Source organism: Bombina bombina, chromosome 6 (assembly GCF_027579735.1).
Source record: "Bombina bombina isolate aBomBom1 chromosome 6, aBomBom1.pri, whole genome shotgun sequence".
In the NCBI taxonomy this organism is placed as follows: Eukaryota; Metazoa; Chordata; class Amphibia; order Anura; family Bombinatoridae; genus Bombina; species Bombina bombina.
The window spans coordinates 869,316,968-869,338,879 of record NC_069504.1 but is presented as its reverse complement, the minus strand read 5'-3'; the positions used below and the strand labels follow the sequence as shown (position 1 = coordinate 869,338,879).

At 36.6% G+C, this 21,912-nt stretch overlaps 1 protein-coding gene across 1 annotated transcript in view; it reads right to left on the bottom strand.

The window, feature by feature from the left end:
* Window positions 1-1,382: 1,382 nt before the first annotated feature.
* LOC128663819 (phospholipid scramblase 1) overlaps window positions 1,383-21,912 on the bottom strand; it is a 148,332-nt gene continuing 127,802 nt past the window's right edge. The window contains exon 8 of the mRNA XM_053718342.1: window positions 1,383-1,716. Within this exon, the coding sequence (XP_053574317.1) occupies window positions 1,495-1,716 (222 nt within the window). The 3' untranslated portion in view covers window positions 1,383-1,494. The remainder of the gene's footprint in view (window positions 1,717-21,912) is intronic.

The following is a 21,912-nucleotide window of genomic DNA, read 5'->3' as shown; positions in this document are numbered from 1 at the left end:
AATACTAAGAACATATTCTACTATGTGAAGAATATTGTAATGTAAACTATGCACAGCAAATACACAGTAATACAGATTTTAAAATATTAAAATTAATTAAAAATGTTTTTCAAGTTTTAAGGTATTTGTGTGGAAAGGGCTTCAAAGTGTATATTTGTATATACATGTGTATATATGTGCATATAGAGAAATATGGCTGCACCTCACTAACGAGGCCCACAGAAGGCCAAAACGATTGTCTGGGGTTGTCATGTTCCTTGTTCAGAGAAGAACTGCCTAGTGTTTTGGGGCTGGACTGACCTTACTTGGCAGGATCAGACTGATATACTTCAGGAAAGTTTTCCTCTGCGGCTAAAAGAGGCTGCTTCTCTGTGGTAACTTGCCATAGAACAAACCACTGAGCTGTTGTTTGTTTCTTGTAGTGCACTTTTCTCCTAGTATGCATGTGTTTACAGTCATGGCCAAAACTATTGGCACCCATGCATTTCTGTCAGATAATGCACCACTTTGCCCAAAAATTGTTGCAATTACAAATGTTTAGCCATCTTTATGTTTGTTTATTTTGTGTGTATTGGTGTGATACAGTATGATGATGGTACGATACAAAAAGTGGAGGGGAAAAAAAGCCAAATCTTACACATTCCACGCAAAACTCCAAAAATGTACTGGACAAAATTATTTGCACCCTCAATTTAATATTTGGTAGCATACCCCTATGGGGTCCTCCTGTATCTCTTACCATAGCGTCTCTTTTCATTCAGATGGAAACATAGTGTGAGCTGACACATTTGTACCCTGTGCCTGAAGGTCAGCTTGAATTTGTCTGGAAGTTGATCAAGGTTCTTTACCCACCATTCGAACAATCATTTGCTGCAATCTTTGATCAATTTTTCTCTTTCGTCTACGTCCAGGGAGATTAGCTTCAGTGCCATGGGCTGTAAACTTCTTGACAATGTTGTGCACAGTGGACACAGGAACATTAAGATCTCTGGAGATGGACTTGTAACCTTGAAATTGTCCATGCTATTCCACAATTTTTGTTCCCAAATCCTCAGACAGTTCTTTGCTGCTCTTTCTCTTCTCCGTGCTCAGTGTGGTACACAGAGACACACAACAGAAAGGTTGAGTAATTTTTTCAAGTGAGTCAGAGTTTTGTGTGGAATGTGTCAGATTTGGCTTTTTTTCTCCACTTTTTTGTTTATACCAATACAAACAAAAGAAATAAACATGAGAATGCCTAACATTTGTAATTGCAACAATTTTCTGGGGAAAGTGGTGTATTATCTTACAGAAATGCAGGGGTGCCAATATTTTTGGCCATGACTCTATATGTGTTTATATGTGTGTGGGTATATATATATATATATATATATATATATATATATATATATTATTTTTACTCTTACCCACATTCTGATTAATCACCCACATAGTGAGATCCACTAACCTGCAGTTAAATTTAGTTGTTATAACCTCCCTAACAATCAACCCCCCTCAGTCTCCACCACACCCACCGTCACCTCCACCACCCCCACAGTCACCCCCACCACCTCCACAGTCACCTCCGCTACCCCCACAGTCACCTCCACCACCCCCATAGTCACCGGCATCTCCACCCCAGTCAGATCCACCACCTCCAACATCCCAAGAAATAATATCATTATCAGCCCACTCCAAGCCACTGTCTGAAGATGTGTTTCTTTGGAGTTGGAAATTCTGCAATGAAATAAGATAAATTAAGTGTTAATAAAAGCATCAAGTTACAATTTCAGTTTATGCAGACAAAAAGAAACAATAGCTGAAAATTTCAATTCCTAGCTTTTGTGTAGGTATAATTTAGATTTTATTAAAGACACAGAGACAAATATTTTCTCAAGACATTAAAAAGTACATAACAGTAAGAAAAACAGAAAAAAAACAGACCAATAGACAGAGGCATTGAGATGGAGCAGACAAGATCAGCCAATGGGATTGATCATAGTGTCCATAAACAGCCCTGAGGGCACCAATACCTCCTCTTTCTTGTTTGATTCAAAAAAATTAAGAAAGACTACATCAAGGGAAGAACAACTTAAGTTTTGCAGCATGGCTATACCGCTGGAAAATTGGCCATTGCGCGTGGAATGGCCGGTAACAAATATTACAAGTCGCGGGGGTATAGGATGCAATGCAAGCATTTTAGCCTTAACACAACCCTCCATTCCGCACTCAAAACATGACATTTGAGTGCGGAATTTTCCATAGCGTAATATTACAGGTTGTGTGGTCCAGCTAAAATACTTGCGTTACAGCCTATACCGACAAGATCCATTCCGCGATCTAAGACCAGTAGTTATGGATTTTGCAAAACAAAAATGTTTCACAAAACTCATAACTTAAATGTTACAAAGTACACTAACACCCATAAACTACCTATTAACCCCTAAACCCCCCACCCTCCTGCATTGCAAACACTATATTAAACCTATTAACCACTAATCTGCCGCCCACTCACATCGCTGACACTAAATTAAACCTACTAACCCCTAAACCACCGGCCCCCCACTTTGCCAACACTATATAAACCTATTAACCAAACCACCAGCCCCCCACATTGTCACTAATAAACTAAACCTATTAACCCCTAGTCCGCCGCTCGCCAACATCGCAACACTAAATAAAGCTATTAACCCCTAAAACCGCCAGCCCCCCACATCGCAACTAATAAACTAAACCTATTAACCCTTAAACCACCACCCCACATCGCAAAACACTAAATTAAACTATTAACCCTTAAACCTAACACCCCCCTAACTTTAAATTAAAAGTTACAATATAACTATCTTAAAATAAATAAAAACTTACCTGTGAAATAAAAAAAAATAAGATTAAACTATAAATTAACCTAACATAACTATTCTAATAAACTAAAAAAACTACCAATTAAAAAACTTAAATTACATGATTAAAAAACCTAACACTACGGAAAAATAAAAAACCTAAATTACAAATTTTAAAAAACCTAATACTACGAAATTAAAAAAATCTAACATTACAAAAAATAATAAACATTAAAATTACAAAAAATAAAAAAACTCTAAGATTACAAAAAATAATAAACGAAATTATCAAAAATAAAAACAATTACACCTAATCTAATAGCCCTATAAAAAATAAAAAAGCCCCAAAATATAAACACCCTCTAACCTACAATAAACTTCCAGTAGCCCTTAAAAGGGCCTTTTGTAGGGCATTGCCCTAAGTTAAACAGCTCTTTTATCGACAGTCCCCCCAACAGTAAAACCCCCCACCCAACCAACCCCCCAAAATAAAAAACCTAAGTCTAAATAAAACCTAAGCTACCCATTGCCTCTAAAGGGGCATTTGTATGGGTATTGCCCTTGAAAGGGCATTCAGCTCTTTTACTTTGCGCATCCCTAATAAAAAAAAAAGACACCCCCAAAAAATAAAAAAACACCTAACACTAACCCCATAAAATCTACTCACGGTTCCTGAAGTCCGGACATCCATCTTCATCCAGGCGGCGAGAAGTCTTCATCCAGGCGGCGACATCTTCAGCCATCACGGGGCCATCTTCTTTCTTCATTCCGGTGTCGCACAGCTGTGGAGGCGCGGAGCTTCTTTGCCAGTGCCAGTTTATTTAGGTATTAGCAATGCGGAGGCAGTGGTTTAGGGGTTAATCACTTTATTTAGCATCAGCGATGTTGGGGTCGGCGGATTAGAGGTGTTTAGACTAGGGGTTTATGTTAGGGTGTTAGGTTTAAACGTAACTTTCTTTTCCCCATAGACATCAATAGGGTTCCGTTATGTCGATTTGCCATTCCGCGATCGCAGGTGTTAGTTTTTTTATCAATCTTGATGTCTATGGTGGAAATCATGTACGAGCACATAAACTCAGCCCTTGGCTTTTGTGCGGTATGGAGCTTAACGCACCATAACACACAGCACAAGGAGGTTTTTCAGTAACTCGTAATGGCAGCGCTATGGAAACTGTGGTACCGCTCCTTTTATTGCGTTATTTACGCACCCGGTATAACACAAAACTCGTAATCTAGTAGAAAGAAAACCCACTAACAAAAACTTAAAAACAGTTTGAAAATTGAAAGAAACAAGTTGTTTCTGGAGAATGAGATTATTCATATTAAAATCAAACAGGGTTTTCGACAGATGCTGAAAGAACTGGAACCAATGACAGTAGAAGAGAAACAAACCAAATTTAACTGAAGGAGACATTGTGGGAAGTCGATGCTGAAACATAAAACATGGTTAAACAAATATAAAGTATATAAAATAAATGAAGGAAGCGAAAAGGAGAAGGGAGAAATGAGAATGCCAGGGTGGGAATATATTTTCTTTAGTAAAATCTATATTATACCTACACAAAAGCTAGGATAATCAGAATTTCATTACAAGAACAGTGAATTCTATTTTGCTAGTTTAAAGCAAAATGGATCGTCTAATTAGAGAAAAAGCAGCATTATTGATTGGTTTAAAATAAAATTGTTGGAAAGCAGAATCTGAAGACCAATCAGCTCCATTTACGTATTAAAGGGCACAAGATTTAAGAAATGTTTTGGAAGCTGTGGCTCTCTGGACAGAGTGAGTCAAAAATGATTCCTCCACACCAGCTAAAAACATTATACACTTTACTCACATGGCAATAGTGGTAGAAGAAACCGGCTTAAAAGAGGAAATAAGAGGTTGAGAAGATGAAGGTTGACGTAACAGTTCAGTTTGAGAAATAAATTATTTTAAACATTGGACAAACATAAATTAGGTTGGTCAGAGAAAAAAGGATAGAAGATAGATTGAGAAAGACATTTAGTTATTTTAGAAAGGATAAAGGTGACACCAACAGAAGAAAACATTTGAGCATTTACATCAATAAAACGTACATCAGAGATTCAACGAAAAGAAAGAAGACCAAGAAGATTAGCAAGTTTAACGGAAAGTTGTTTGAAGGAAAGTAAGTTATTAGAGGGCCAGTCAATATCCCATCAGAAATAGTACTTAGAAGAACAGGATTTCTGTAAACAAAAAACTTTTGTTTACACACTTGGTGAAATTGACCAACAGGAATATTGTTGATAAGAGTGTAGCCGGCAAAAATAGCAGATCAGACTAAATTAATGGATCTATAAACTAGACCTGAATCAAAAAGAAAGGTATTCAAAAATATGACTCATAGAGGTTGCAAAGGGATCAAAATTCCTCTGTTTAAACCAGCTAGTCCATTTGATCCAAGCTGCAAGGTAAGATTGTTTAGTGCCGAGGGGTCCATGATTCCTGTAATAAAAATTGAGCTTGTTCAGAAAGCCCAAGCGACCAAGATTTCTTGAAACCATTCAGGCTACAAGAGTTAGAGAGCCTAACTCCATCAGAGGATGAGGGTTTCTGAGGTGATCCAAGAGAAATTGAGGAAAGGATGGGAGAAGAAGGGGGGGATAAGAGGTAAGATTGTTTAGTGCCGAGGGGCCCATGATTCCTGTAATAAAAATTGAGCTTGTTCAGAAAGCCCAAGCGACCAAGATTTCTTGAAGCCATTCAGGCTACAAGAGTTAGAGATCCTAACTCCATCAGAGGATGAGGGTTTCCAAGGTGATCCAAGAGAAGGTGGTGAAAGGATGGGAGAGGAAGGGGGGATAATTCCAGAAGGGCAGGGTAAGAAAGGAGGTAAAGCATAAGCTCCTGAGGGAGGCCAAATCTGAAGGAAAGCACAGCTGAAGCTTCCGGATCTGGTGACTGGAGTCCTTCAAATGCTGTGAACCCCAGTCTGCTACGAAGTTGGATAATCCATCAAAGTATTCTGCTGTAACAGAAATATTGTTGTCTAAACAAAAGTGAATAAAGTTCTTGGTAAGGTTCGATAAAGATTTTTACTTAGACGGTTCAAATAAAGGAAAACTGATAAGTTGTCCATGTGAAAGAAAATTGAGGTAGGAAGATTTGTTTTAAGAAAGCTTTGAACTCAAAGGATCCCACGAGAAGCACTTTGCAATTGAAGATTTGACTATAAAGACGTCCATTTGCCACCAGTTACGGAGGAGCCACATCGGGCTCCCAATCCTGAATTGCTGACTTCTGCCTTTATGAGGAAATCTGGGGCAGAGCCGATAAACATAATTTATGCTTACCTGATAAATTTTCTTTCTTGGTGGCTAGAGTCCACAAGCCTTCACCTGTTGGGGTTCTGGCATGGCCTCTATACCAGGGACGGTTCCTTGTGGGGAAAAAGGGGGGGGGGAAACTTGTTGCTGATAGTAATATTGGGGTCTTGGTTTCTCTGGGAAAATAACCTTTTCTTTTATTAGCCCTATCAAAAAAGGAATGGGATTGGGGATAAATTGTCTTTTTGACTGTTATTTTAGTTTTAGATAACTTGGAAATGTATAATAAAATTTTTAAGGTAGGCCTCTCCAAAGAGAAAGCCATGTGGGTCTGTAGATGTCTCATTCATAGCAAAATCAGATAATTTAGTATCCAATCTATGTAGGATAGATCTTCTGTGTTCACAAGCCAAAGCTGTGTTTGCATTGCCTAAAAGGACATTAAATATTTTATAATCTGAGGATCCAGTGGAGAATTTATAGAGATTGAATCTTCGGCTAATTCAAAAATCTTGGACATAGAACCGGAAATATCTAATTACAAGATATTAACAGAGTTTAACAGAACCTTGTTTGATAATCGAAGCAGGGGAACCTACAAATGTTAAAATCTGAGAATCAATTTCAGGAGAAGTGGATGAATTAAAGGGCAGGAATCCACAGGGAGCATTCAGCATGTAGTTTAATATGAACTTCTTTTAACAAAGGGTGTCTACGGTAAAAATCAATATATTCCACTACTCCAGAGAATGGAAAGCATTTTGAGGCCCTAGGGTGTTCTCAGCTTTAAATACAGGATTCCCAGAAGAATCCAGAAAAAAATCTGAATCAGCCAAAGGAGAAGAAAATTTTCCTGCGTCTCTTACATTTTAGAAAAAGTCTGAGCAATCATCAGAGGAAAAATACTTCTGTTTAAATTAATCAGAAAAATCTTCCTCATCTGGAGAGGAATCTTTAATTTCAGATTGAAGATACTGAATGAAATTCAAGGTAGGCTTTTTGAGACAAGGTCTCGTCGGATCTGTTTCTGATGTAACACCCTCTGACGTGCGGATCTCTACATGGCTGGATGACTTACGGCAAACAGTATGTGTGCTTTACAAGTTTAAGATACAGTAGGTTGCCAGACGAAAGCAGACTGTGAGCATCTTTGTGTATGGGAGAGGAAAGATGTTTAGTTTTAGATAAACATTTCTTAGGTATATGTGGTTGGTCAGATTGAAAATTGGAAATAAAATTTTTCATTTTGTCATCCATTTTATTTATAAATGCTTGCATAGTTAGCACCATGTTTTGAACTGAGTTAAAATAAAAAATGTATGTAAATAAAGCAAGTTAGTGTAAAAAGGTAGCTGAAAACGCTGCAGTACCTGAAAGAGAAAGAGAGAAACAGTGACACTCAATGGCTGATGAAATAATAACAAGAGGAGAAAACGAAAGTAAACTGTTTTAAAATAAATTTACAAGGTAAAAAGTAACATCAGCCAATAGGATTTTTCCTACCCTAATTCCGATTGGCTGATAGGATTCTATCAGCCAATCGGAATTCAAGGGATGCCATCTTGGATGACATCATTTAAAGGAACCTTCATTCTTTGTTAGGACTTCGTTTGAAGAGGATGCTCCGCGTCGGCTGGATTGAAGATGGACCCGCTCCGCTCCGGAAGGATGAAGATAGAAGATGCCGCCTGGATGAAGCCTTCTGCCGTCTGGAGGACCTCTTCTGCCCCGATCGGATGAAGACTTCTGCCGTATGGAGGACCACTTGTGCCCGGCTGGGTGAAGACGGCTCAAGGTAGGGTGATCTTCAGGGGGTTAGTGTTAGTTTTTTTTAAGGGGGGATTGGGTGGGTTTTAGAGTAGGGGTGTGTGGGTGGTGGGTTTTAATGTTGGGGGGTATTGTATTTTTTTTACAGGTAAAAGAGCTGATTACTTTGGGGCAATGCCCCGCAAAAGGCCCTTTTAAGGGCTATTTGTAATTTAGTATAGGGTAGGGATTTTTTTTATTTTGGGGGGCTTTTTTAATTTATTAGGGGGATTAGATTAGGTGTAATTAGTTTAAAATTCTTGTAATTCTTTTTTTATTTTCTGTCATTTAGTGTTTGTTTGTTTTTTCGTAATTTAGTTTATTTAATTTAATTGTATTTAATTGTAGTTAGTTTAGGTAATTTATTTAATGATAGTGTAGTGCTAGGTGTAATTGTAACTTAGGTTAGGATTTATTTTACAGGTAATTTTGTACTTATTTTAGCTAGGTAGTTATTAAATAGTTAATAACTATTTAAAAACTATTGTACCTAGTTAAAATAAATACTAAGTTGCCTGTAAAATAAAAATAAATCATAAGCTAGCTACAATGTAACTATTAGTTATATTGTAGCTAGCTTAGGGTTTATTTTATAGGTATTTAGTTTTAAATAGGAATAATTTATTTAATTATGTTAAATTAATTTCGTTAAATTTAAATGATATTTAAGTTAGGGGGGGTAGACTTAGGGTTAGATTTAGGTTTAGGGGTTAATACATTTATTAAAGTGGCGGCGATGTCCGGTCGGCAGATTAGGGGTTAATAATTGTAGGTAGGTGGCGGCGACGTTGGGGGCTGCAGATTAGGGGTTAATAAATATAATGTAGGTGTCGGCGATGTTAGGGGCAGCAGATTAGGGGTTCATAGGTATAATGTAGGTGGCGGCGATGTCCGGTCGGCAGATTAGGGGTTAAAAATATTTATTTTAGTGTTTGCGATGTGGGGGGGCCTCGGTTTAGGGGTTAATAGGTAGTTTATGGGTGTTAGTGTACTTCTTAGCACTTTAGTTAAGAGCTTTATGTTCCGGCGTTAGCCCATAAAACTCTTAACTACTGACTTTTAAATGCGGTAGGAGTCTGGACAGGAGAGGGTCTACCGCTCACTTTTTCCAAGACTCATAATACCGGCACTAGGCAAATCCCATTAAAAAGGTAGGATACTCAATTGACGTAAGGGGATTTGCGGTAGCCTCGAGTCACGGAAGAAAAGTGAGTGGTACACCTGTACCTGTCAGACTCGTAATACCAGCGGGCGTTAAAAAGCAGCATTGGGACCTCTCAACTCTGCTTTTTAAGGCTAACGCCAAACTCGTAATGTAGGCGTCTGTAAGTTATACAGTTATTATTACTGCTAGTACTGGTTGACCGGTACATTATTATTAAATCCACAGAAGGAGGCAGCACCTTGCAATATAAAAAGTATCTTTATTTCCACATGCTGGAACAAAACAGTGACGTTTCGGGTATGGAACCCTTAATCATACAAAGCTAAAACACACTATTCAAACCTTATAAAGGCCTACCTGTACACAGGTGTTCAATTAACACTTCTTAACAGCTCCACCTAGTGGTTACTTATTTAATTGCATCAATATTAGAACTTTACATTCTTATTTCACCTTAGTGCAAGATAGAATTAAAATCAATACACAACTATATATATATACATAGCAATGGCTTCAACAGATATTGATATTGCTACAGCTTCATCATAATAAATTGTTAAAAAACAAATTGTTAAAGAGAGATTATTGAAAAACAATTGCAGCAGATCTAACACTTTTCTTCAAATGACTACAAAAATAAGGTATAATCTAATTCTTTATTTAAACCCAAGGGTTGCATTGCATTGAGTTTATATATCCAGAATGCCTCTTTCTTTTTGAGCATTAACTCTCTATTACCCCCCCGTCTAGGACGTGGCACTGCATCAATGATTTGAAAACGAACCTGACTAATATTATGACCACTTTGGATAAAATGCCCTGACACTGGTGCCTCTAGATTTCCACATCCGATATTGCTTTTATGTTGTACTATCCTGTCACGGACACGACGAGTCGTCTCGCCAGTGTAGATTTTCCCACATGGGCATTTTATAAGATAGATAGCAAAAGCAGTATCACATGTGTAAAAACCTTTTATTGAAATTTTTTTACCAGTGAGAGGATGTACAAAATGGGGGTCTTTAATCATCAAGTTGCAGTTACCACATCCCAAACAGGGATAGCAACCATGATTTTTATCAGATATATAACTTTGATGTTTTTTATTTGCACTGCCAATATCTGTATGTATAAGCTAATCTCTGAGATTTCTCCTCCTTCTATAGGCAGGCATAGGGGGTAATAAAAATTCAGCAACACCTGGATGGCAACCCAGTAAAATACGCCAGTGTTTTTTTAGTACACTCATGATCTCACTACCATGGTTATTATGATCCATAACTACTACCATTCGTTTATCCTCCTTTTTTGGAGTTGGATCTTTTCTAGATTGAACCTTAGTTAATTCATTCTGAACCAGCGCTGCAGGGTAGCCTCTATCCTCACATTTTTTTGCCATATTGTGTAATCTTTCATGTAGTCTATCCTTTTCTGATACAATACGTTGTACCCTCAGGAACTGACTTCTAGGTAATGACCTAACTGTACTCCTAGGATGAAAGCTCTGATAATGTAGTAGGCCATTCTTGTCAGTAGGTTTAACATATAGGTCTGTACAGACCTTACCGTCCCTAAGATATACAGTGGTGTCTAGAAAATCCACCTGAACTTCACTTGCATTAAGACAGAATTTAATAGAATCAGTGCTACAATTGAGTTCAGCGACAAATTCCTCCAGGGTTCCAATGTCGCCACACCACACACCGAATACATCATCTATGTACCGCCACCATGCCACTGCATACTGCAGGAATAATTTATTCTCATAAATAAATGTTTCCTCATACATATTCATGAATATATTCGCGTATGTGGGGGCGACATTGGAACCCATGGCTGTTCCTTGGAGCTGGAGAAAGAATGTATCTTGAAACAAGAAATAGTTCTGATATAAAACAACTCTCAATAGATTTTCAAAAAACATCTTTTGTGCTGGGGAATACTTGTTATCTGTATAGAGTACCTTCATGACTGCTGAAATCCCACTCTCATGTTTTATTGCAGTATATAAACTGCTCACATCTAAAGTGAAGAGAATACATTTGTTGCCAGATAGATTTAAATTATGTACTTTATCCAAAAAGTCCCCAGTGTCCTTAATGTATGAATTGCCAAGGTGCACAAGCGGCTGAAATACTCTATCCAAAAAGATAGCTATATTGGAGAAAACTGAACCTATACCGGCCACAATTGGCCTACCTGGTGGATTTTCAAGCCGCTTGTGCACCTTCGGCAAAGTGTAAAAAAACTGGGATACATGGGTGATCTATGATTAAAAAGTCAGCAACATCTTTAGATATTATACCCATTTTCAAAGCTCTATTTACCATAGATACAATCTCCTTCTGGACAAATATAGTAGGATCATATGGCAACTCTCTATATACATCTTGCTTAGGTAACTGATTCTTAATCTCTGTAATATACATGCTGGTATTCATAACGGTAATCGCTCCGCCCTTATCTGCCATCTTTATCGTTAATGATTTATTGCTTTTTAGCAAATTAATTGCCTCTCTTTCTTTCTTAGATATATTATTCATATGATGTTCTCCAGCAATCTTTTTATATACTTTCTCAAGATCTTTTTTGACCAACTCCATATAAGTATTAACACTATGGTTAACATTAACTGGAACGAACTTGCTTTTATTTCTAAGGCCAAAACTACTTAGTGTCAACCCAATGTTACTATTTCTCTCAGTAGTTTGAGAATTTTTGTTTGCAAAAAAGCTTTTTAATTTAATAGATCGAAAAAATCTAAACAGATCTTTTTCCAATCTAAACAAATCTAAACTTTGTGCTGGGCTAAACGATAAACCTTTGTTAAGGGCTAGTATTTGCTCATTAGATAAAGTATAGTCAGAGATGTTAATGATTGAGTCATTTTTCGGCAGTTCTTGATTGGGATTATATCCATTAAGTGTCAGACAGTCAATAGGTTTCTCCCTCTAGTATCTCCGGCCTCGACCCGATCTCCTCTGACCCCTCCGGAATGGTTGCGATCCGGACACTGTACCTCTTGCGGCCCTTGTGTTTGCGGCCACCCCTGTGGCCTCTCCTTCCGATTCTTCGATTAAAAAACCGGCTGAGGAATCTGTGTCACTCCCTAACGCAGCATCACCTTGCTGCCTGTGTCTCGGACGCCACCGGTTGCGAGATTCCCCTGCTAGTGGGCGGTAACTCGGCTCCTGGTCATGTGACCATCTGTAAACCAATCCGAACTCGTAATCCTCGATGTCTCTCTGGAACTTCGTTCTTTTTCGCTCTTCTAATATCTTACGATATTCAGCTTCTCCACCGTCGATATTCTTCACCAGAGTGTTGTATGCTTCCATAGTCAGTGATTTGCTCAGCTCCTCCCTCAGCCTCGCCACCTCCGATTTCTGCTTGGATATTTCTTTATGCAGGAACTCCACGGTAAGTATCATGAGATCGTAGGAGCACTTGTTTAATATACTGACAAATAGCTTGCAATATTCCTCGTTACTGGTCATTAGGGTTGGTCGGACATTCATCCGGAGTCCCCTGGGTATCCTCTTTACCTTGCAGTATTCAGCCAATGTTACTGCATGTAGATCCAAAGCTGTATATTTCTTGGTCTGTCTCTCCAGCAATTTCCCATTAACCTCAGTCGCTGAAGTTTTCAGAAAGTCACTTGAGCCTTTAACCAGAGTCATAACTCTGGCAGCATCAGTATCTGTGTAGCCAAACATTGGTAATCCAGTAGTTTCTATGGTATCTTTGGTAGTCATATTTTAGACAGGGTGCACGCAGCTAGTAACAGCAACCAGCAATAGCAATACTAAAACACTTTGTAGCTCAGCTCCACTGTCAGGTGCAGGCCAGAAAGGGTGCTGTAATCCCTTAGTCTCAACAAATCCACAGAAGGAGGCATATATACATAGCAATGGCTTCAACAGATATTGATATTGCTACAGCTTCATCATAATAAATTGTTAAAAAACAAATTGTTAAAGAGAGATTAGTGAAAAACAATTGCAGCAGATCTAACACTTTTCTTCAAATGACTACAAAAATAAGGTATAATCTAATTCTTTATTTAAACCCAAGGGTTGCATTGCATTGAGTTTATATATCCAGAATGCCTCTTTCTTTTTGAGCATTAACTCTCTATTACCCCCCCATCTAGGACGTGGCACTGCATCAATGATTTGAAAACGAACCTGACTAATATTATGACCACTTTGGATAAAATGCCCTGACACTGGTGCCTCTAGATTTCCACATCTGATGTTGCTTTTATGTTGTACTATCCTGTCACGGACACGACGAGTCATCTCGCCAATGTAGATTTTCCCACATGGGTATTTTATAAGAAAGATAGCAAAAGCAGTATCACATGTGTAAAAACCTTTTATTGAAAATTTTTACCAGTGAGAGGATGTACAAAATGGGGGCCTTTAATCATCGAGTTGCAGTTACCACATCCCAAACAGGGATAGCAACCATGATTTTTATCAGATATATAACTTTGATGTTTTTTATTTGCACTGCCAATATCTGTATGTATAAGCTCATCTCTGAGATTTCTCCTCCTTCTATAGGCAGGCATAGGGGGTAATAAAAATTCAGCAACACCTGGATGGCAACCCTGTAAAATACGCCAGTGTTTTTTTAGTACACTCATAATCTCACTACCATGGTTATTATGATCCATAACTACTACCATTCGTTTATCCTCCTTTTTTGGAGTTGGATCTTTTCTAGATTGAACCTTAGTTAATTCATTCTGAACCAGCGCTGCAGGGTAGCCTCTATCCTCAATTTTTTTGGCATATTGTGTAATCTTTCATGTAGTCTATCCTTTTCTGATACAATACAGTGACACAGTGACACAGTGATTACAGTGTCCGGATCGCAACCATTCCGGAGGGGTCAGGGGAGATCCGGTCGAGGCCGGAGATACTAGAAGGAGGTAACAAGAAACCTATTGACTGTCTGACACTTAATGGGGATAATCCCAATCAAGAACTGCCGAAAAATGACTTAATCATTAACATCTCTGACTATACTTTATCTAATGAGCAAATACTAGCCCTTAACAAAGGTTTATCGTTTAGCCCAGCACAAAGTTTAGATTTGTTTAGATTGGAACAAGATCTGTTTAGATTTTTTCGATCTATTAAATTAAAAAGCTTTTTTGCAAACAAAAATTCTCAAACTACTGAGAGAAATAGTAACATTGGGTTGACACTAAGTAGTTTTGGCCTTAGAAATAAAAGCAAGTTCGTTCCAGTTAATGTTAACCATAGTGTTAATACTTATATGGAGTTGGTCAAAAAAGATCTTGAGAAAGTATATAAAAAGATTGCTGGAGAACATCATATGAATAATATATCTAAGAAAGAAAGAGAGGCAATTAATTTGCTAAAAAGCAATAAATCATTAACGATAAAGATGGCAGATAAGGGCGGAGCGATTACCGTTATGAATACCAGCATGTATATTACAGAGATTAAGAATCAGTTACCTAAGCAAGATGTATATAGAGAGTTGCCATATGATCCTACTATATTTGTCCAGAAGGAGATTGTATCTTTGGTAAATAGAGCTTTGAAAATGGGTATAATATCTAAAGATGTTGCTGACTTTTTAATCATAGATCACCCATGTATCCCAGTTTTTTTACACTTTGCCGAAGGTGCACAAGCGGCTTGAATATCCACCAGGTAGGCCAATTGTGGCCGGTATAGGTTCAGTTTTCTCCAATATAGCTATCTTTTTGGATAGAGTATTTCAGCCGCTTGTGCACCTTAGCAATTCATACATTAAGGACACTGGGGACTTTTTGGATAAAGTACATAATTTAAATCTATCTGGCAACAAATGTATTCTCTTCACTTTAGATGTGAGCAGTTTATATACTGCAATAAAACATGAGAGTGGGATTTCAGCAGTCATGAAGGTACTCTATACAGATAACAAGTATTCCCCAGCACAAAAGATGTTTTTTGAAAATCTATTGAGAGTTGTTTTATATCAGAACTATTTCTTGTTTCAAGATACATTCTTTCTCCAGCTCCAAGGAACAGCCATGGGTTCCAATGTCGCCCCCACATTCGCGAATATATTCATTAATATGTATGAGGAAACATTTATTTATGAGAATAAATTATTCCTGCAGTATGCAGTGGCATGGTGGTGGTACATAGATGATGTATTCGGTGTGTGGTGTGGCGACATTGGAACCCTGGAGGAATTTGTCGCTGAACTCAATTGTAGCACTGATTCTATTAAATTCTGTCTTAATGCAAGTGAAGTTCAGGTGGATTTTCTAGACACCACTGTATATCTTAGGGACGGTAAGGTCTGTACAGACCTATATGTTAAACCTACTGACAAGAATGGCCTACTACATTATCAGAGCTTTCATCCTAGGAGTACAGTTAGGTCATTACCTAGAAGTCAGTTCCTGAGGGTACAACGTATTGTATCAGAAAAGGATAGACTACATGAAAGATTACACAATATGGCAAAAAAATGTGAGGATAGAGGCTACCCTGCAGCACTGGTTCAGAATGAATTAACTAAGGTTCAATCTAGAAAAGATCCAACTCCAAAAAAGGAGGATAAACGAATGGTAGTAGTTATGGATCATAATAACCATGGTAGTGAGATTATGAGTGTACTAAAAAAACACTGGCGTATTTTACAGGGTTGCCATCCAGGTGTTGCTGAATTTTTATTACCCCTATGCCTGCCTATAGAAGGAGGAGAAATCTCAGAGATGAGCTTATACATACAGATATTGGCAGTGCAAATAAAAAACATCAAAGTTATATATCTGATAAAAATCATGGTTGCTATCCCTGTTTGGGATGTGGTAACTGCAACTCGATGATTAAAGGCCCCCATTTTTTACATCCTCTCACTGGTAAAAAAAATTCAATAAAAGGTTTTTACACATGTGATACTGCTTTTGCTATCTATCTTATAAAATGCCCATGTGGGAAAATCTACATTGGTGAGACGATTCGTCGTGTCCGTGACAGGATAGTACAACATAAAAGCAATATCAGATGTGGAAATCTAGAGGCACCAGTGTCAGGGCATTTTATCCAAAGTGGTCATAATATTAGTCAGGTTCGTTTTCAAATCATTGATGCAGTGCCACGTCCTAGACGGGAGGGTAATAGAGAGTTAATGCTCAAAAAGAAAGAGGCATTCTGGATATATGAACTCAATGCAATGCAACCCTTGGGTTTAAATAAAGAATTAGATTATACCTTATTTTTGTAGTCATTTGAAGAAAAGTGTTAGATCTGCTGCAATTGTTTTTCAATAATCTCTCTTTAACAATTTGTTTTTTAACAATTTATTATGATGAAGCTGTAGCAATATCAATATCTGTTGAAGCCATTGCTATGTATATATATATAGTTGTGTATTGATTTTAATTCTATCTTGCACTAAGGTGAAATAAGAATGTAAAGTTCTAATATTGATGCAATTAAATAAGTAACCACTAGGTGGAGCTGTTAAGAAGTGTTAATTGAACACCTGTGTACAGGTAGGCCTTTATAAGGTTTGAATAGTGTGTTTTAGCTTTGTATGATTAAGGGTTCCATACCCGAAACGTCACTGTTTTGTTCCAGCATGTGGAAATAAAGATACTTTTTATATTGCAAGGTGCTGCCTCCTTCTGTGGATTTGTTGAGACTAAGGGATTACAGCACCCCTTCTGGCCTGCACCTGACAGTGGAGCTGAGCTACAAAGTGTTTTGGTACATTATTATTAAGGACTGACAATCTTTCATAACCACTCTCTGAAGTTTTGCAAATACTGTCAACATTGCATCATACTTTATTCATTGACAAGAAGGCAGAATTGATACAGCTTAATAAGCAGTGAACTTTTCAAGTATTATATGTGCAGAAAGTTTCCTATATAATAATAATCCTAATACTAATACTGAGCTGATCCTCTGCTGCCACCTACTGTTCTAAACGAGTATTTCTTTCCTTAGAGAGATTAATCTGATTTAAAAGGGACAATCTGACCCTTGGAGATAAACTGTGTCTCAATGGGAAAATACAGCACCTATTGCAATATTTAAAACATTTAAAAAAAAAAAACTGCTCACAGAAGGTCAAAATAAAAAAAAAACTCTGTTTCAGATTTCTTCCAAACTAATGAGCTACACTGAGCTGCTGACATCTTGCTATATTTTATCTGCTCCTCTTTGCAATCATGGGTAATTTTAACCACTTACATATTGTTTTCTTTTGTTCTTGCAAATGCCTCCAAATAATGCATTTTTATATTTATTAGAGATAACTGTGTGTGTGTATATATAGATACTGTATATATATATATATATATATATATATATATATATATATAAAGCAAGAAATCCAAAGAGGAGATGTCAGCACCACCAATTCATCAAGGTATCTTCTTTATTTACAGTGACATGAAGACAAAGCAGCGACGTTTCGAGTCTATCTGACTCTTAATCATGCTATAGAATGCTATCATTCAATCCCTTGTATAGCACCTGTTCATTCTTTGGCAGCATATATATTTCATATTTCTCTATCGCCACCTAGTGGCTGTATATAATTATTGCTCATTTTAAATGAACTTTTTTCCTTTTCACTTTTTTAATATTACATTTTGTAGGGTATTACTGAAATGATAGTTTGGATTATGTACACAATATATATAAACTCTAAAAAATACTAAATAATTAAAAAACCTCTAAATGCATATACAAAGTATCTAAAAAATACTTATAAAAACAAATGTAGGTCATAATCCCTATTTAATCCTACTGGATGGAGGGTTTTTAAATTTTGTATCCACCAAACTTCTCTCCTTTTTAATAGTAATTCCCTATCACCACCCCTTCTCAATTTTGGAATGTGGTCAATTACTTGAAACCTAAGTTGGCTCACTGTGTGACCTGCCTCAATTTGAGAAGAGATCTGTATATACTAATGTTCTTTTTCAAACAAGCTGTAAACTTTGGCTTTGTTTTATCGACAATGTATTTGGCGTATGGAGGGGCCCATTGACCACATTGCAAACATTTGTGGATGAATTAAACAGGAGCACTGACAGTCTAAAATTCACATTGAATTATTCAGAAAATGATGTAAGCTATTTAGACACAGTACAGTATAAGAAGTATGGCACCCTAATTACTGATCTGTGTAACAAGCCCACTGATTGTAATACCCTCTTACATTTTCATAGTTATCACCCTGAACGAGTTTTCAATTCTATACCTAGAAGTCAATGTGTCAGAACATTGAGGAAAGTAAAGGATAAAAATCTACAGTCAGTAAGATTAGAACAAATGGCCAAGAAATTTGAGAAAAGGGGTTATCCTAATTTATAAATATCAAACTGTAAACAAGATGTGCTCACTGAAATGGGAGACCAGGGTTCACGGATAAAATACAACAAGAAAGAAGGGAACCAGATTGTGTTCACAACAGAACATAGTATGTATAGTGATAACATTTCCAATATCATTAAAAAACATTGGTATTTGTTAACTAAATACAATCCTAACTTCAGGGTATTTCAGGATCTTCCTATACATGCCTATAAGAGGGTAAAAAATATAAGAGATATATTGGTTAAGGCCGATATGGGCACTAGAAAGGAAGAGAAAGTTAATTATTTAACCACTTCCAACAAAGGATCATATCCCTGCCTACATTGTGCACAGAGCAATTCTATGATCAACGGCAAGCATGTAGCACAAATAAATTATAGAAAAAAATGATATATAAATGGTCTTTACACATGTGACACAGAATATGCAGTGTATCTATTAAAATGCCCATGTGGGTGGGGCTATGTCGGTGAAATGATAAATCATATTAAAGATAGAATCAGTGCCCACAAATCATCTATTAGATGTGAGGACAAATCCCTCCCAGTATCGGACCATTTTATTTAGGCAGGTCACACAGTGAGCCAACTTAGGTTTTAAGTAATTGACCACATTCCAAAATTGAGAAGGGGTGGTGATAGGGAATTACTATTAAAAAGGAGAGAAGTTTGGTGGATACAAAATTTAAAAACCCTCCATCCAGTAGGATTAAATAGGAATTATGACCTACATTTGTTTTTATAAGTATTTTTTAGATACTTTGTATATTCATTTAGAGGTTTTTTAATTATTTAGTATTTTTTAGAGTTTATATATATTGTGTACATAATCCAAACTATCATTTTAGTAATACCCTAAAAAATGTAATATTAAAAAAGTGAAAAGGAAAAAAGTTCATTTAAAATGAGCAATGATTATATACAGCCACTAGGTGGCGATAGAGGAATATGAAATGTATATGCTGCCAAAGAATGAACAGGTGAATTAATTAAGTGTTACACAGATGCTATATAAGGGATTGAATGATAGTATTCTATAGCATGATCAGATAGGCTCAAAACGTCGCTGCTTTGTCTTCATGTCACTGTAAATAAAGATGATACCTTGATGAATTGGTGGTGCTGACTGACGTCTCCTCTTTGGATTTCTTGCTTTATACATAAGAGGTGTGCAGGAGCCTCTGACGTACGAGCACCCCATACAAACAAAGTTTGATGAACTTTTTCACATTTGTGCTGGATCCTCCATTGTGTTTTTTCTGTATATATATATATATATATATATATATATATATATATATATATATATATATATATATATATATATATATATATATATGCATACTGCTTACTTGGAACGTGGGAGGGATCACAACCCTGATTAAAAGGAAAAGCATATTAAACGTTCTTAAACGTAAGGGGGCTGATATTGCTTTATTAGTAGAAACCCATCTCACTGTAGAGGAACATTTTAAATTAAAACAAGGATGGGTGCAGGAGATTGTTAGCTCCACATATTCAGGAGGCCGAGCTAGAGGACTAGCTGTCCTATTTCGCAAAGGTTTATGATACAAAATTTTACACACAGACCTAGACCCGGAGGGCCGTTTTGTTGTATTACACTTAGAATTATGTGATATTCGCTTTGTAATGGTGGGAGTGTATGGTCCTCTGCATGCTAAAGATTAATTCTGGTCCAGAATACACAAGCATTTATTGAAGTCTGCTCGTCTTCCTATGATAGTGGGGGAGACTACTATATAGCCCCACACGTTCCATTAGATAGATTCAGAAATCCTGATTTTACTCCATTTACTGTCCAACCTCGAGTGTATGCTAAAAGAGATACTAAGACCTTACTTAAAGGGCCATAATACCCAAATGTTTAAACACTTGAAAGTGATGCAGCATAGCTGTAAAAAGCTGACTAGAAAATATCACCTGAACATCTCTATGTAAAAAAGAAAGATATTTTACCTCAAAAGTTCCTCAGTAGCCACCTCCCATTGTAAAGGATTTCTAAGCAGCATTTTAGTATGTTTGTCCCGGGACATCTGAAGGGACTAGCATCGTGCACTCTCATATTATTTCACCAATCAGGTAAAGGAAGCTTACTATGAAATCTCATGAGAGTTATGTCAAATCTCATGAGATCACAGTAAGAGTTCATGACCTCAGCAATGCTGATTGGCTGCTGTTCATTTCTTCATTTTTTTTTATTTTTACCTGCAGCTGGGAGCAGGTGAAGTATAACTTTTTACACAGAACTTACTCTGCTGAGCTGAGGAGATTGTGAGTTAAAATATCTTCCTTTTTTACATAGAGATGCTCAGGTGATATTTTCCTGTCAGCTTTTTACAGCTATACTGCATCAATTTCAAGTGATTTAGCATATGAGTATTATGTCCCTTTAAATTTCAAAAAGGATTAGGTTTGATAGATATTTAACATGTGTGCAACCCTGAAACCAGGGATTACACCCGTATTGCCCCTTCCAAACACATACTTTCCCGCATTGACTATTTCCTGATTTTTAAGGCCTTCAGCACACGTGTTGAAAACATAAAAAATTATGTAGTAACGCTATCTAATCATGCTCCTGTAAAACGAACACTCACCATTAGCAAGGACTATCCAAATGACAACCGATGGTTCTTCCTGACCTATCTATATAAGGATCCAAACTAGGGATGGCGAATGTGTTTATATCCGAATTCGAATGTTAGAACGAATGTTATTGTAGAAATTCAATTTACATAATAGAATGTTGATAAGAACGAATATTCTTAAAAATTAGATTTTCGAATGTTATTTACAGTTTTCGAATATCACATTCGAAATCGAATGTCACTTTCGAATTCGAATATTACATTCGAATATCACATTCGAATTCGAATATTACATTTATAAAACACAATTGTAGACTAGAAACACTATTTCGGATGTCACATTCGAATGGAATATCACATTCGAATTCGAATATTACATTTATAAAACACAGTATTAGACTAGAAATACTATTTCGAATTTGAATGTCACATTCGAATCGAATATCACATTTGAATCGAATATCACATTTAAAACACAGTATTAGACTAGAAATACTATTTCAAATTCGAATGTGACATTCGAATTCGAATGTAGCATTCAAATTCGAATATTAGATTTATTAAACACAGTTGTAGACTAGAAATACTATTTCAAATTTGAATGTCACATTTGAATTTGAATGTCATATTCAAATTCGAATATTACATTTCGAAATTGAATGAATACATAGCTAAACATTCTATTATTCGAACAAATATTTTCTAATTTTATTGAAAAATTCGAAAACGAAAATTCAAAAATAGAATATTAGAATGTTATATAAACATTCAAAATTCGATTCGAACGAACGAACGAATGTATCAAAATTCATTTTAAATTTTGAATTTTTAGAAACATTCGCCCATCCCTAATCC